Genomic DNA, 18,499 nt, shown 5'->3' on the forward strand with positions numbered 1-18,499 from the left:
TTGAGTCAATAATTTATCCACATATGAACCCCACTTCTACTCCTTAATGCCTATGTGATCTCAGGTGAGTCCCTTAATTTCTTAAGGATCAGTGTCTTCATCTATAAAGTTAAACATAATAATAGCTATCTGCTAGAAGATTGTGATAATTAAATATGATAAAGTAAAGAAAGTACCTGAAACACAGCCATTTTTCACTCCTCCACAATATTTATTGAAATAATGAAATTTTGATCATTAATTTTCAGTTTCCTTTGCCAATGCTATCATTTACAATCTACAACATTCCCCTGAACTATGTGCATAAAAGAGAATGGAATCTAGTTCCAGGAAGCAGCCAAAAATTTTCTAGTTACAGAATGAATTAGGCAAAATACGTATGACATTAACTGTAAGGAAACCTCTCTGAAGAGACTTTTTGGAGAAAATTAGGTAATTGTAAAAAGTTGTTTATGGCTAGAAATGGGAAGACCAACAAGTTGAGCCCATGAGGTCCCAATAAGCCTCATGATTCCACAGTAACATTAACAAATGGGCTGTTATTATCAAAGGAAAAATCACAGGGATCAATCTGATTTAAAAAAACGAGAGACTTGGCCAGTCCATGGTGACTCATGCCTATAATCCCAGCACTGTGGGAGGCCAAGGCAGGAGGACTGCTTGAGCTCAGGAGTTCGAGACTAGCCTGGGCAACGTAAGGAGACCCAATCCCTACAAAAAAAAAAGAAATTAGCTTGGCCCCATGGTGGTGCACACCTGTGGTCCCAGCTATTTAGGAGACTGAGGTGGGAAGATTACTTGAGCCTGAGAGGTTAAGGCTACAGTGACCTGTGACTATGCCACTCAACTCCAGCCTGGGCAACAGAGCAAGACCCTGTCTCAAAAAAACAGACAAACAAAAAACCCACCCAAACACACACAAAAAACAAGAGATTATAAATCAAAAATGACACAAAGGTTTCAGTGTAAAAACTCATGAGAAAATGCACATGGATCTCACAAATCTGTGCATTCATATGCCTGCCTCAACTGTCTTTTCTGAGCATATTATATAATAGTAATTGCCTATTAAGGAGGTCTTTTCCATGCAAAGTTTGAAAGTTGAGACTACAATTCAATAAATGAGTCAGTATATAGATAATACAAATATTTCTATTAGGTACAACTTTATCCATTTTTAGTGAGAATATTTACCTGAGCAACTCTTATCTCTGCTTTCATCAAGCTCAGTACTGGTAGTAGCCACTGTATCAGCCAAAGCTACAAGGAACATCTGCTCCAAACGGGTAAGGCCTGGTAGACTTGAGTGCATAAGATGACTTGAAAGTACCCTTGCATGTTCTTGGCCAAAGTAAGCTGGTCCATATTGAGAAAGATTTATTACTTTTGATTTGTTTTCTCTCTTTTCGGGCTCTAAATCAATATCATCCGTTGTTATATCCTGGATTTGAAACAGCTCTGAATACTGATCCTCTGGTTGACTTACTGTCTGATCTTCATAGCTCTGTGGTATCTTTGTACTTTCTTCTGAAATTCTGTAGGATATATCTTGATCTGCAGCAAGTAATGCATATAGTGGGAGTGGAGGGATAGAATCTATCTCAGTATAATCTCGAGTACCATCTTTTCCTACGGTGACTGTTTCCTTTGCTGTACTGCCGCTTACACTAATAGTTCGAGAAAGATGTCGCTTAGTTCCTTCTCCAGCATCAGCATCTCTAACTATTGCTACTTCACCTGCAATACATTTTACTAAATGAGAGAGAATGGCTTTAGCCCTTCGCACTTTCCCTAAATCCATCAATTCTAACAGCTGAGTTGGATGATACTGTGGAAGAGTAGGGGAAAGTACATGTGCAGCCTCAAATAAGCCACCATCTTGAATTACAGTTGGTGAACAAAAAACATCATCAGAAACAGCTGTTCCTTCAACAATACTTTTTCTTGCCAGCATATTAGATTTAAAGGTCAAATGATCTTGCATTGCTGCCTCTTCTGCATTAGGACTATCAGCTTCAGTGTCTCCAAATTTGACAGCATGCTTCCACTGTGCATATACATGCATTTCACAATCCATTCCTACCACCAATATCCCATCTCTTACCCAAGAGAGAGAAACAGGCAGTGAAGGAGTACCATCAACGGAAGATACCAAGTCTATAGATCTAAGAAGAACCCATCTTGACCTAACCCCTTGCTTGATACTACCACCTAGTGGTAAAGTAATGACAGCTACTCCATCCTTACTGTTGGTTTGCTCAGTCACAATTCCTGAAAGCCTTCCATACATGAAGATATTAGCACCGACCCCCACTGTAAGAATGTGGGAGCCATCTTCTTTTGATACCCAGTCCAAATGTACTAAATGTTTGATATTCGGAATAAGATATCTATCCTTGCTCAAGAGTGCATCTGACTTGCTATATACAAACAGATTGCTGTCAACGCTGACCCTTGAATCAAGTACACTCCCAACCTTAACCAAATCATCAAGATGAATTGTTTGTTCTAAAACCCACTCTGATCCTCCTGTAGATTCACATTCAAATATACAAACATGCATGGAAAATTCTTTAGAAATAAAACCATTATGGTGGATAGGTTGCTTATAAGCCACTGCAAGGCGACCTGTGTATGAACAGCTAACAGCAACTGGTCTTCCCACGATGCTCACTGTACTGCTATTATCTTCTCCTTCATCATTCATCAAAGGCCATCTCTTCCAATGATAAATTTCTTTCTCATCACTTTTATTACAGTCTGGGTTGGTTTCCATACAACATTTCCAGAAGCGTACTTTATTGTCGGAACAAGTTGTAACCACTAAATAAGGTGCAAGGCACACTGGATAAATTGAAGAAGAACTCAGATGGCCTTAAAAAAGAAAAAGCAAAGTTAGTTATAATAATAATAAAGCCTCAAAATAATATGGTAATAATCAAATTCTGGAATGTGATCAATTCAAAGTCACTATGAGCTTCTTCAGAATAACTCTGTAGTCTTCCTCTTAACTAGTATCCCACTAAATGTACATTGGCCAACGTATCTATAAAGGTCTTGAAGAGCCCATCAGTGAAATCAAGGTATGCAATAATAATCACTTAATTTGTTTTTAGGTAATTAAGTTTAAATGAGGCAACCATTTACTTAAAATAAAACTCAAAAGCACTGAAATAAGTCAACCCCTAATGTGTTTCTATTATTTACATTTACCTTCACAACATGCCTCCCTAGACTTTCATACTATATATTTAATCATTTTCATCATGAATACTTAACTGAGCTTTACAATTTGCCTTTCAAATGCCCCTAACCCTCCCTCAAATAATCCAGACCCCAGGTGGTACATTAAATTTTGCTTCAGACAGCAAAACAGACCAATAGATCTTACCCATTCTACCAAGTTTAATTCATCCTCTCTTAGCACTGAACAAGAACCCTCTTATCTATTCCTGACTGCCAAAGACTAACAAGGTACATCTGTTGTCAACTATAAGACAAGGGGATATAGAGATTAAGATCTGAGGTCAGAAGATCTGGATTTGAGTTTCAATCCATCAATAATTTCATTAACAGTGGGAAAGCTACTTAATTAATCATCTGAGCCTGTTCCATCTGAACAACTGGGATCAGTTACTGTTTCCCCTAGAATATTATTGTCAAATAAGACATTTTATAAGGCCTCTGTAAAATATAATTTATTATCATGAACGCCAATAAACTTGAGTATAACCCAAACTTTTCAAATATTTTGAAAGATTAACAAACTGGCCTAGATCTGCACCAGCCACAAAAGCCCAGAATACACTCTTCTCAATATGATCTTTCCAACTGTAAATGCAAACCTGTCTTAGGGATGGATGAGAAAACACCCTTACTGAATATCATCCACCTGTAATATTAACAGCCCTGAACCTCCAGTTTTGGTTTCCAAAAAACACTATTCTAGAAACTCCCCAATTAAAATTCTACAAGTAGCAGATCACTTTAAATACAGCTGCCAGTCTTGCCCTCCAAATATCTTATCTATCTTGCTAAAGTCGGTATCGTTCCAGACCAGCCAAACTATAATCTTTTATCCTACATTTTTCCTCAGAGTATCCACCAACCCTTGTTCAAACATTCTTAATAAAAGTGAGATATGATTACCACAATGTGAACGAAAAGTCCTAATTTAAAAAAAAAAAAAAAAAAAAAGCCTCAGTGGTTTACAAATGAATTTGTTCTTTAAAATTTTTACTATCATGATATTCCAAAGTATAGGCAAGACATCTCACATTAAAATATTTACACTATTTTGGCCGGGCGTGGTGGCTCACGCCTGTAATCCCAGCACTTTGGGAGGCCGAGGCGGGTGGATCACGAGGTCAGGAGATCGAGACCATCCTGGCTAACATGGTGAAACCCCGTCTCTACTAAAAATACAAAAAAATTAGCCAGGCATGGTGGCAGGCTTCTGCAGTCCCAGTTATTTGGGAGGCTGAGGCAGGAGAATGGGTGTGAACCCAGGAGGGGAGCTTGCAGTGAGCCAAGATAGCACCACTGCACTCCAGCCTGGGCAACAGAGCAAGACTCTATCTCAAAAAAAAAACACACAAAATAGTAAAAATTTACACTATTTTCTGTCAAGCTGATTACATTTATCACAGGAAATTTGTGTGTGTGTGTATGTGTGTGTATAGTCTCGCTCTGTTGCCCACCCAGGCTGGAGTGCAATAGTGCAATGTCGGCTCACTACAACCTCCGCCTCTCGAGTTCAAGCGATTCTCCTGCCTCAGCTTCCCAAGTAGCTGGGATTACAGGTGCATGCCACCATGCCCAACTAATTTTTGTATTCTTAGTAGAGACAAGGTTTCACCATGTTAGCCAGGGTAGTCTCGAACTACTGACCTCAAGTGATCCACCCACCTCAGCCTCCCAAGGTGCTGGGATTACAGAAGTGAGCCACTGCACCCAGTCAGGAAATTATTTCTAATAAAGACGTGTTTCTAAACATCTAGACATATCATTAAAAGAAAATAAATCTTTATTTTAATGTCAACATAGCACATATTTCAGAAGAGTTCATGTATTTTATCTCCTAAAGAGTTTATACATTTTATCACTATGAGCTACCACTGTGCAGTCTTAAAATGACCTTACCTGCTGAAGGAGTTGCTCTTATTACTTCAACTGATTCTGGGAGATCAAGGGGTTGGCTATACACCAGTCTAGAACTCAGAATAAGTTTACTGGCAGTTTGAAGATTGGCAATTGATGAAGAATGTGGCATGGGGCTCACACTAGGAGAGGTTTCTGGAGAAGAATCTACATTCTTCTGTCCAGGGACTGAAAGTAGACTCTCAGAGGAAGCACCTTCTGAAGCTTTAGCTTTAAAAATAAATTATAATATTACAAAATGTATGTATATCATTACTATAAATATGAGCTAGAATATTACTTCGTTATTATTTAAGAAACAGCTTCTTAAAAGTATTTTGGAGGTGAGGATACAGAGAAAAGAGAACTCTTTAAAATAGAACGACCATATGACTCAGCAATCTCACTACTAGGTGTTTATCCAAAGGAAAGGAAATCAGTGTATCAAATGGATAACTGCACCCCTACATTTATTGTAGCACTATACACAACAGCCAAGACATAAAATCAACCCAAGTATCCATCAGTGAATACACGGATAAAGAAAATGTGGTATATACACAATGGAATACTATTCAGCTATAAACAAGAATGAAATCCTGTCACTTGCAGCAACACAGTTGGAAACCAAAGGTCACTATGTTAAGTGAAACAAGCCAGGCACAGAAACACAAATATCACCTGTTCTTTCCCTCACATATGAGAGCTAAGAAAGTGGATCTCACGGAGGTAGATAATAGAATAACAGACACCAGAGAATGGGAAGGGTTGTGGGGTAGGTGAAGAGACTGTTTAATAGGTACAAACAAAAAGTTTGACAGAAGAAATAAGTTCTATTGTTTGATAGCACAGTAGAATGACTACAGTTAACAACAATACATATTTCAAAAGAGCTAGAAGATCTGAAATGTTCCCAACCTGAAGAAACAATAAACTTCAAAGTAATGAATATCCTAAATACCCTGATATGATCATTACATATTCTATCCATGTATAAAAACATCACATGTACCCCATAAGTATGTATAATTATTATGCATCAATAAAATTTTTTTTAAAAATTACTTTGGAGACAAGGTCAATTTTCAAACTTTTGCTTAGTTACTCTGATAAGCTTTTTTTTTTTTTTTTTTTTTTTTAAATTTTACTCTTTCTTAGCATCAGTTCTATCATGGGAGACTGACAGGGAAGAATCACAACATGTAAAAGCTAAAAGAAACCCCTTACACAGTCCAGTGCTTACAACCTTTAAAACACATTAAAAGCTTGAGGAATTTGTTAACACGCAAATTCCCAGGCTTAACCACAGAGACACTGATTTAGATGATACGGGGTAGATCCCAGTAAAGCAGCCCAGGTGTTTTTGAAACAGATGGATCATGAACCAAACTTTAAGAAATAGCAATGTACTGCCTCACTTTTAGATTAAGAAATTTAAACTTAGAGAGTTTAGTGATTTTCCTGAGGCCATATAATTAGCTAGGGGCAAAGAAGACGTTACACTAGCAGCCTCCTATCAAGTACTCAAATCAGAGAATGATTTCAAGAATAAACACAAAAAGTAAAAGTTGTAAGAAAATTTAAGACAATATTAGTTGACTGCCTTTGTAAGCCATATTGACTTGATCTTGCAAAGAACTTCCAGTGAGTATAAATCTCGAAGATTCAGTTATCTGTTCTTCCGTGACATATAAGAGATACTCTATATTATATTTATTTATTTATTTATTTATTTGTGTATCTGTCTCTCCCCATTGGACCACAAATTCACTAAAGGCAGGGATGGTATGTTATTGCCTTGTACATCTCAAGGAGCACCAGAATATCTAATAAATAATAATCAATCCTCTTTTGTTTCTGTTAAACATGTCAATCTATCTTATACTGATAGGCCAATAAGTAAGAAATATGAAAAAAAAATTTTTGTAAAATGAAATGAGACTACAAACTTGAATCCATAGTCAGAATACAGGAGTCCCACTCCTGGCTCTATCACTAATGAGATGTGTTTCCTTAGGCCAGGCACTTCACCATCTCTGGCTACTTTTTCACCAGCAAAATAAGGTTAAAACTACATCATTTCTCTTCCTGTAAAGCATGCTATTTTCTAACATATATCTCATGCTAAGAAAGAAAATAAGAGCAGAAAAAAAAAGCAAAGACTTTAGAGTCACCAAGGCCTGATTTTGAAACTTGGTTCTGTGACAAACTATATAATGGGTCTTGCTCAAGTTACTTACCCTTACTCCATTAGTAAACTGGGTATAATGTCTATCTCACATATATAAAGCACCAATCTCAGTACCTGGCACCCAGAAGGTACTCAACATGTTCCCTTCTCTAACAAAATTTAAACCAATCATTTATCCTCTAACAGGATATTCACTACTGTGGTAAATTTAAGCATTAAATGTGAATGGCAGGATACACTGTTAAATCTGCAGCAAAGATTAGAACAAAAAGATGGATGCTTTCTATCACAGCTAAGAAGAGTAAATTATTTGCCTCTACTGTAATCTCATTGTCTGTGACCTACTGCTGTCACAAACAGTGTAGGCAAGCAACTCAACTCTAACCCTGGCTTTAGTGAGACACACACCTCATAAACAGTGGGGACAAACAAAATCACACAGTTCCTGTCCTCCCACAAGGATCTGTTACTACCTCTGTAAATCTCTTCAGAGTCACTCCTATCTCTGTGCCAAATTCTAGAAATTACTATATTCTCTGCTGGGTGAATCTCTTCCTGATGAACTGGTTTTAGATCCCTTCTCTTGCATTTCTGTCAAACAACATATAATGCAAAAAATTAACTCCAAAGGCTTTGAAAGAATTTTTAAATACATGGTGCCTCAAGAAGATTAGGCTCAACTAGGTGAAGGTAAAGGTTCTGTCAAATAATTTGGCTTTTCTAATGCCAATTCATGGCCCAGTTAGAACTGCTACCTACAAAGTTATGTGATAATGTATAATACATGTGAACAAAAAAGTACAAATTATTCTTTCACTGTATTAAATGTTGTATAAGAAGTTGTATAAAATCAACTAATATAATTACAAGAAATAATAAACTATTACAACTCAAATATTTTGAGTTAACAGTTTAAAGCAGATTCAATGTAATATGGCTATCCATGTAGTTCTTCATTTTAACAATTATCTCTCAAAAAGTAAAAGTTTGTTTTTTAAAAAAACTATGATCAATTTCTTTGCTTCATACTACAGATTTCCCAATTTGTTTAGAGATTAATCTAAATGTGCACAGCAAAAGAATGGCTGAAATAATTTTTTAATCACAATTGTATTTCTTTTTTTTTCGAGACAGGGTCTCACTTTGTCACCTAGGCTGGAGTGCAGTGGTGCAGTCTCGGCTTATTGCAGCCTCTGCCTCAAGGGCTCAAGCAATCCTCCCATCTCAGCCTCCCAAGTATAGGCACATGCCACCATACTTGACTAATTCTTTATTTTTTTGTAGAGATGAAGTCTCACTATATTGCCCAGGCTGATCTTGAATTCCTGGGCTCAAGCGATCATCCTGCCTAGCCTCCCAAAGTGCTGGGATTATAGGCATGAGCCATCATGCCCAACCTGTATTTCTTAATGTTCTACAAAAACAGTTCTGCTTATAAGCCTCAGGCACTCAATTATATTTTATCAAACAGCAATTCTGCTTTTTTTTTTTTTTGAGACGGAATCTTGCTCTGTCGCTCAGGCTGAAGTGCAGTGGCACAATCTCAGCTCACTGCAACCTCCACCTTCCAGGTTCACGCCATCCTCCTGCTTCAGTCTCCTGAGTAGCTGGGACTACAGGTGCCCGCCATCACGCCTGGCTAATTTTTTGTATTTTTAGTAGAGATGGGGTTTCACCATGTTAGCCAGGATGGTCTTGATGTCCTGACCTGATGATCTGCCTGCCTCGGCCTCCCAAAGTGCTGGGATTACAGGCATGAGCCACCACGCCCGGCCAATTCTGCTTCTTTTAATGATGATAAAGCTGATGATGTACAGTGTATTGCATGGGAATGTGTATTAACAAAAAAGTACAATATTAGTTCTATGGACATCTAAAACAGTCATAATGTGCACTCAATAAATATTCACTGAAAAAAATAAATCAAGCTTTTATTTTTTTTTTCAATATGTCTAATGTGCCCATAGGCTAGTTTTTAGGATTAACCAGTTTCATTAATGATTTATGACCTTGTAATTAAAAGTTTAGAAGAGACATAATTCAGCAACTCAATTTACAGTTTACTGGAACTTCATTTTACAGAATTAACCAAATGAATTTATTATGTATCATCTCTGTATGAAACTAAAATTACTTACCTAAACATGCTTGTACAGATTTAAGATGAAGATGCCACATATGCAGAATAGAGTTATTATTGCTGTCCTTCTCAATTACTACTAGAAAGAACTTTTCTGAAAATGGTGGTGGGCGGTATCCTATTATTCAAAGGAAAAGGATATTTAAATTAGTATATTTTTATAGGGTTAAAAAAACACTTTTTAAAAGCTACCACCACCTCTTGATATGCATGGAAGTTGGGAAGAAAAGGCAAGAAAGACCTTTAGGAGGAGTTTTATATAATTTTTGTGCCAAAAGTTAGCTAGCTATCAAGGACTAATGAAGTTACATCAAAAGTACACAAAAGCTAATATGAAAGGATACCTACTGGTCAAAGAGGGGACACTTTGAGCATCAAAGAATAAAACTGAATACAATTTGTTAAAATATATTTATCCTATTGCAAACTAGGAGTTTACACAAATACCAAAAGAGGCTACATAAAAAAGAAAGGAAAGGAAAGGAAAGCAGCAGAAGAATGGAAGAAGGAGAGAAGGGAAGTAAGCGGCGTGCTGAGCATACAAAAGCTCAAGCCGGCCTCACAGGATGCCCCTGGAGTAACTGGGCCACTTACTCCTTATTTAGAGAACTGGCAATTAAAAGGAAATAATAAAATATTCAACCTGCTTTCTTGTATGAAAACAGCATTTAAAAAAACTTAAGTTGTGGGAGAAGGAGTAGTGGTAGGGTAAAGAAGAAATTTTGTAGAAATTTCACGCATTTTTTAAAGAAAAGACATTACTTGTATGTATAATTTTCCCTGTTGACAATTATAGTCTTCATAACTGAAAATGAGATCTATGCAGGATAATAAAAGCTTTCCTTAATAATGAAAACTCATAATGACAACTTATTGGCAATGAGCGCTGCTAGAGTTAAAATTGTGGCCTCTAACAATTTCCATTAAAAGAAACAGTTTGGCACTGCATGTTCTCACTCATAAGTGGGAGCTGAACAATGAGAACACATGGACACAGGGAGGGGAACATAACATATCGGGGCCTGTTGAGGAGTAGGGAGCTAGGGAGGAGAGAGCATTCGGAGAAACACCTAATGTAGATGATGGGTTGACGCGTGCAGCAAACCACCACGGCACGTGTATACCTATGTAACAAACCTGCATGTTCTGCACATGTATCCCAGAACTTAAAGTATAATAATAATTTTTTAAAAAGGAACAGTTTGGAAGGATGATTCCATTCTTGCAAAGGACAGCTACAAGATAAACCCAGGAAAATCTTGTGCCTGAAAGAAAGTAAACTATTACAATAATGAGGTTATGTCAAAAGGACTCAGGACCTACTTCAAATGGTACTTACTAGCCTAATATAGGACTATGTAGGCATTTAAAAAATGATTGCAACTGATTGAAATATCCTACATACATAAAAATCCATTGAGTTATATGAGTACTTCTCGTATGTATATTATTGTTCATTAAAGAGTTTTCTTAAAATGAGTTCATATTGATACCTAAAAGACAAAGAAATCCAAACAACAACAAATTCAACAGTAGTAGCTGGAGATAACCAGCGCACAGACTCCTCATTCTGAAACTGTCAATTAAATGGAAAGAATTAAGCACTTAAACCCTTTCCAAAAAGAACTGTTTTTCAAAGTAATCCAATGGCCCCAGTAGATAAAGAAATGCTTCTATTTACAGACGTTTTCCAGCTAATAAATAAATGAGAACTGATAAAATTGGAAAATCATAATTTTTCAATCCTTAATGAACTAGTGTAAGATCAATAATATTCAATGGAAGAAGCCATGAGATAAAGACTGCTGTCAAACTATAATGACACCACCAATTGAATCTTCTGACTCTTAATATGACTAAAAGTGAGATATCTGAATATTATTTTTTTTCTGGTATGATACATATGAAGTACTGCATCACCTAGAATGTTGAATCCAGATCTAATCAAGTCTACAGAGCTAACTTGCACTTTACAGGAAATACAGTAGACAAGAAAAAGTTTAAACAACATCACAAGTAAGTAGTCAGAGAAACTCCTTTAAAAAAAAAAAAAACCTTGCCCTAGAACTAAAGGAGACAGAGACACAAAAAAACCTTTCAAAAAAATCAATGAATCCAGGAACCGGTTTTTTGAAAAGATTAACAAAATAGATAGACCGCTAGCCAAACTAATAAAGAAAAAAAAAGAGAAGAATAAAACAGACACAATGAAAAATGATAAAGGAGGTATCACCACTGATCCCACAGAAATACAAACTACCATCAGAGAATACTATAAACACCTCTACGCAAATAAACGAGAAAATCTAGAAGAAATGGATAAATTCCTAGACATATAAACCCTCCCAAGACTAAACCAGGAAGAAGTGAAATCCCCAAATAGACCAATAACAAGTTCTGTAATTGAGGCAGTAATTAATAGCCTATCAACCAAGAAAAGCCCAGGACCAGACAGATTCACAGCTGAATTCTACCAGAGGTACAAAGATGAGCTGGTACCATTCCTTCTGAAACTATTCCAATCAATAGAAAAAGAGGGACTCCTCCCTAACTCATTTTATATGGCCAGCATCATCCTGATACCAAAACCTGGCAGAGACACAACAAAAAAAGAAAATTTCAGGCCAATATCCCTGATGAACATGGATGCAAAAATCCTCAATAAAATACTGGCAAACCAAATCCAGCAGCACATCAAAAAGCTTATCCACCACGATCAAGTTGGCTTCATCCCTGGGATGCAAGGCTGGTTCAACATACGCAAATCAATAAATGTACTCCATCACGTAAACAGAACCAATGACAAAAACCACATGATTATCTCAACAGATACAGAAATGGCCTCTGATAAAACTCAACAGCCCCTCATGCTAAAACCTCTCAATAAACTAGGTATTAATGAAACTTATCTCAAAATAATAAGAGATATTTATGACAAACCCACAGCCAATATCATACTGAATAGGCAAAAGCTGGAAGTATTCCCTTTGAAAACCAGCACAAGACCAGGATGCCCTATCTCACCACTCCTATTCAATATGGTATTGAAAGTTCTGGCCAAGGCAATCAGACAAGAGAAAGCAATAAAGGGTATTCAAATAGGAAGAGAAGAAGTCAAATTGTCTCTGTTTGCAGATGACATGATTGTATATTTACAAAACCCAATAGTCTCAGCCCAAAATCTCCTTAAGCTGATAAGCAACTTCAGCAGTCTCAGGATACAAAATCAATGTGCAACAATCACAAGCATTCCTATACACCAATAACAGACAAACAGAGAGCCAAATCATGAGTGAACTCCCATTCACAATTGCTACAATGAGAATAAAATACCTAGGAATCCAACTTACAAGGGATGTGAAGGACCTCTTCAAGGAGAACTACAAACCACTGCTCAAGGAAATGAGAGGACATACACAAATGGAAAAACATTCTATGCTCATGGATAAGAAAAATCAATATTGTGAAAAAGTAATTTATAGATTCAATGCTATCCCCATCAAGTTACCATTGACTTTCCTCACAGAATTAGAAAAAAAACTCTTTAAATTTCATATGGAACCAAAAAAAGAGCTCACATAGCCAAGACAATCCTAAGCAAAAAGAACAAAGCTGGAGGCATTATGCTACCTGACTTCGAACTATACTGCAAGCTACAGTAACCAAAACAGCATGCTACTGGTACCAAAACAGATATATAGACCAATGGAACAGAATAGAGGCCTCAGAAATAACACCACACATCTACTACCATCTGATCTTTTACAAACCTGACAAAAACAAGAAATGGGGAAAGGATTCCCTATTTAATAAACGGTGTTGGGAAAACTGACTTGCCATATGCAGAAAACTGAAACTGGACCCCTTCCTTACACCTTATACAAAAATTAACTCAAGATGGATTGAAGACTTAAACATCAGACCTAAAACCATAAAAACCCTAGAAGAAAACCTAGGCAATACCATTTAGGACATAGGCATGGACAAAGACTTCATGACTACAACACCAAAAGCAATGGCAACAAAAACTAAAGAGCTTCTGCACAGCAAAAGAAACTATCATCAGAGTAAACAGGCAACCTACAGAATGGGAGAAAATTTTTGCAATCTATCCACCTGACAAAGGGCTAATATCCAGAATCTATAAAGAACTTAAACAAATTTACAAGAAAAAAACAACCCCATCAAAAAGTGGGCAAAGGATATGAACAGACACTTCTCAAAAGAAGACATTTATGCGGCCAACAAACATATGAAAAAATGCTCATAATCACTGGTCATTAAAGAAATGCAAATCAAAACCACAATGAGATACCATCTCACGTCAGTTAGGATGGCAATCACTAAAAAGTCAGGAAACAACAGATGCTGGAGAGGATGTGGAGAAATAGGAACACTTTTACATTGTTGGTGGGAGTATAAATTAGTTCAACCATTGTGGAAAACAGTGTGGCAATCCCTCAAGGATCTAGAACCAGAAATACCATTTGACCCAGCCATCCCATTAGTGGGTATATACCCAAAGGATTATAAATCATTCTACTATAAAGACACATGCACATGTATGTTTACTGCGGCACTGTTCACAATAGCAAAGACTTGGAACCAACCCAAATGACCATCAATGATAGATTGGATAAAGAAAATGTGGCACATATACACCACGGAATACCATGCAGCCATAAAAAAGGATCAGTTCATGTCCTTTGAAGGGACATGGATGAAGCTGGAAACCATCATTCTCAGCAAACTAACACAGGAACAGAAAACCAAACACTGCTTGTTCTCACTCATAAGTGGGAGTTGAACAATGAGAACATATGGACACAGGGAAGGGAACATCACACACCAGGGCCTGTCGGGGGGTGGGGGACCTAGGGAAGGGATAGCATTAGGAGAAATATCTAATGTAGATGATGGGTTCATGGGTGCAGCAAACCACCACGGCACGTGTTTACCTATATAACAAACCTGCACGTTCTGCACATGTATCCCAGAACTTAAAGCATAATAAAAAAATAATTAAAAAAAAAAAAACTTGGCCGGGCGCGGTGGCTCAAGCCTGTAATCCCAGCACTTTGGGAGGCCGAGACGGGCAGATCACGAGGTCAGGAGATCGAGACCATCCTGGCTAACACAGTGAAACCCCGTCTCTACTAAAAAAAAAAAAAATACAAAAAATAGCCAGGCAAGGTGGCGGGCGCCTGTAGTCCCAGCTACTCAGGAGGCTGAGGCAGGAGAATGGCGGGAACCCGGGAGGCGGAGCTTGCAGTGAGCTGAGATCCGGCCACTGCACTCCAGTCTGGGCGACAGAGCGAGACTCCGTCTCAAAAAGAAAAAAAAAAAACCTTGCTCTAAAGTTAGTGGCATAATGAGGGTGTATATAAGGTATCACTTTAGATTAAAATACTCTTCTTAATAGACAGTGAAAACACAATATGTAAACCTTGTTTGGATATAGATTCAAACAAAAACACATAAACAAAAACCTCAACTTTTTGACAATTCAATGAAAAATGGGAGTAGTTATTGCATGATTCTGAGGAATTTTATTATTTTATCAATTTGATAATAGCAAATATGTAAGGGAGTTATTTTTAGAAATGCATATGGAAGTGAAACAACACTGCAGGTGGATTTGCTTTAAAATATTTCAGGGGGGCCAGGCACGGTGGCTCACACCTGTAATCCCAGCACTTTGGGAGCCGAGGCGGGCTGATCACTTGAGGTCAGGAGTTCAAGACCAACCTGGCCAACGGGGTAAAACTCCGACTCTGGTAATAACACAAAAAAATCAGCCAGGTGTGGTGGCACACGCCTGTAATCCCAGCGGCTTGGGAGGCTGAGGCAGGAGAATTGCTTGAACCTGGGAGGTGGAGGTTACAGTAAGCTGAGATGACGCCACTGCACTCCAGCCTGGGCAACAGAGCAAGACTCTGTCTCGGGGGAACAAAAAAATTTCAGGGGGGAAAAAGAAAAATTGTGTAGACAAAGCAAGTGTGATAAAATCTTTAACCTACATTATAATTCAAATATGGAGGTTCACTTAATTATGCACTTAATTTTGTCTATTTTTGGCATTTTTCTTAACTAAGAGAGTAATAAACTTTTAATTAAAACTTAGAAAGTACAAAATAAAGCAGAAGCAGAGAAGAAGAGAAACCTACACAAGTCCTTTAAGAACACAGCTATAAAATCAGGAAGAAAGAGAAACTTCACACAAAAACTAAAGGAAAACCAAGAAAGCATTGAGGAAATCTTTTGGCCTGATTTAGCAGTGGCATAACAAATACCAAAAGCGAGAAATAAAGAAAATTTTTAATGCAAGTCAATTAAAATATTATAAAGAAAAGTATCAACTTTATATAAGCATTGAATTCTGGTAAGTTGGCATATCTTTCCTGTTAGAAATAACGTGATAAATGGCAGCTACATTTGTTGGAAACCATATTAAAAAGATTAACCCAGGCAAAGGTAAGATACTACAGAAAAGTAAATTTTAAATCTGTAAAGAAGTACTGCTGTTATAATGATAGTGAAATAAAACTGAACATAATTGAATAACATAAATAAGAAAAGTTTTGTGTATGAAGAAAGAGATATGAAAGAAAAACAAGTTACTAGTCTGGCGAGTGAAAAGATGTTTGAGCTAAGCTTCTTAGAATACAGGACCTCAATCTGATTTTCCACGAAAGCAAAGGAAATTATCTGCACAAATTACATAGAAACAGTTTCCTTAGATGCTATACATAATTTTGTGATGAAAACTACACTAAGAAAATTAAATATGTCCATCTGGATATTCACAATTTGTAACCAAATGAAATTAATTATCTAAAAACCCTTTGTAAACTAAATATTAACACAGGCACTTAATTCTTAAAGACATGGCTTTTCAAATAGGACATGTTGGTTTTATAATTATGAAGTTATACATATATACACACAATTTTATTTGCCAATTTAAAAAACTTAAATATAGTTTAACGTCTGAAGGTAACATTTTAAGCTAAGTTATAAAGCTTAAACTAAACATCATATTGTTTGTTTTTGAAAGGGTTAAACTACTTACTTTCACAAAAAGGAAAAAATACCACACTTCAAAGGGGAAAACTGTGAGACGGTACCTTGCATTCACTATTTCCATGAGGTTTCTACTGTCCCACACAACATGATACCTTATATCTTATACTCATCATTGGTCTGAAGCAATTTACTGGTAATTTTTTAAAACCTACAATAAAATTAACTGTTTTCCTTGAGATACCAAATGGAACTACCAATCAAAATAATTTATTTACAGAGTTGAATAATTAAACTTACTTTTTAAAACAAATTGAGGTTCATAGACACCATTTCTTGGCAAAAGTCTATATCACCGGTGAACTGTCTTGCAAAATGTAATGTTCACCCACATGCCCTCTTCATCTACAAGCAAGCAATTTTGACAGAACTAACTGGTGTATCTGTCAAAAATTATGAGAGTGATAACTTTTGAAGATCCATACTCAATGAAAGCTTAGAGATCTTTTTTTTAGCATGAAGGTAAACAAATGCAGACTATTTTTTTAAAGTACCTTGTGATGGCTGAAAAAATATTTCTGTTTCCTTTTTCTCCATATCTTCTTTATGTGGTTTATATCCTATAATGAAGTCTTCTTGAAACACATGAAGCAACTGTGTATTTGAGCCACACTACAAATATGAAAAAAAATGAAGAGGTTTTATCTTTGAAATTCTCTGTCTCCCATCTCCCATCCATCACCTCCCCAATGCTAATGCAGAAGAAATATATCTAACAATTTCTATTCTTTAACTACTACTAATTAGAAAGAAAGAAAGCAACAGAAAAAAATCATTAAAACTATCCTGGTCAGAGAAAAATTACTTTCAAAGATATCACAGCCAATAGCAGAATAGAAGAACTCTAGCAGAAACAAATCAACCGGTTTGCTTCTCAAAAAAACAAAAACAAAAAAGAAGCTACAAAAACCCAAATTTAAAGAGCAGTTAAGCAACCTTCACCACTTTGAGCCTGAAAGCATCAGATTCACAACTGACTGGGGAGGGCTGCACTAACTATGTAAGACACACTAGACTACTACACAACTTGCAGTTTTTTTCAATTCCACCAGAGAACCAAAAAACAAAACAAAACCCAGAAAGCTCCTCAAAGTATCCCAACAGCTCTGTCTAGTGGGAATTACGAGGGATCCTGTAACAGCCAGCAGGAGGCTACATCTCTAGAGAATTAAACTCACACATAAGTAACTAGAACCCCTCAAAGGATGGATGAAACATCAATGTCAACTGCTATGCTCCATGACCACGTTTTAAGACTGTCACGAATGGCTACTTAGAACCTTAACGTGAACCGAAGTTCAAGGAAAGGCTACATCCAAACAAAAGCTTATTTTGGAAGTGTATTAAGACAATCAGATGGCACCCCCAGAGATTTCAAGAAAGGGAAGTAGCTATGATTATCTTGGCATTTGATGAGGAGTCAATAATCTTATAAAGGAAAGCCTGCCTCTTTACATAATAGAAAGAAATAAAAGGATTACAATATTTGGTTGGGCCACACAATTTTAGGAAAGTTATAGGGCATTTTGTGTTTCTATAGGTAGAAACATTAAAAATCTCTTCACATTCATTGTCTAGGAGGTCACCTTCCCAAGGGACAAAGAATAAATGAAAGTAAAGAGAAGGGTGATACCTTTATGGATACAGAAATCATACAACACACTGGGAACAAACCTAGAAAGAACTTTAAACTTTGTCATTCATTATTGCTTACAGTTGACCAGGCCTTCTGTTAAAAATAGCCACAAGGAGCAGGGGAGAAAATGCTGAGCAAATATGAAGTAAAAAGACTGCTTTGTGAGAGCAGGCTATATTAATATCCCATGGTAATCAGTGCAAAGGAGGCTAAAGTAGGGGATGAATTTAACATCCAATCCATTAAAAATTAACTTATCTGTAGGAAGGAAGCCAACCCATGCTTCTACATCCCTATGGAGTAGAAAAAA

General features: G+C 36.8%; 1 protein-coding gene across 5 annotated transcripts in view; it reads right to left on the reverse strand.

Moving 5' to 3' along the window:
* Positions 1–18,499, reverse strand: part of DMXL2 (Dmx like 2) — a 172,649-nt gene that overhangs the window by 55,722 nt on the left and 98,428 nt on the right. For all 5 annotated transcript variants that reach the window (XM_050797905.1, XM_050797903.1, XM_050797904.1 and 2 more), the window contains exons 15-18: positions 17,048–17,165; positions 9,469–9,588; positions 5,143–5,370; positions 1,195–2,874 (exon numbers count right to left, since the gene is read on the reverse strand). In XM_050797905.1, coding sequence (XP_050653862.1) covers positions 1,195–2,874; positions 5,143–5,370; positions 9,469–9,588; positions 17,048–17,165 — 2,146 coding nt within the window. The remainder of the gene's footprint in view (positions 1–1,194; positions 2,875–5,142; positions 5,371–9,468; positions 9,589–17,047; positions 17,166–18,499) is intronic.

Source organism: Macaca thibetana, chromosome 7 (assembly GCF_024542745.1).
Source record: "Macaca thibetana thibetana isolate TM-01 chromosome 7, ASM2454274v1, whole genome shotgun sequence".
In the NCBI taxonomy this organism is placed as follows: Eukaryota; Metazoa; Chordata; class Mammalia; order Primates; family Cercopithecidae; genus Macaca; species Macaca thibetana.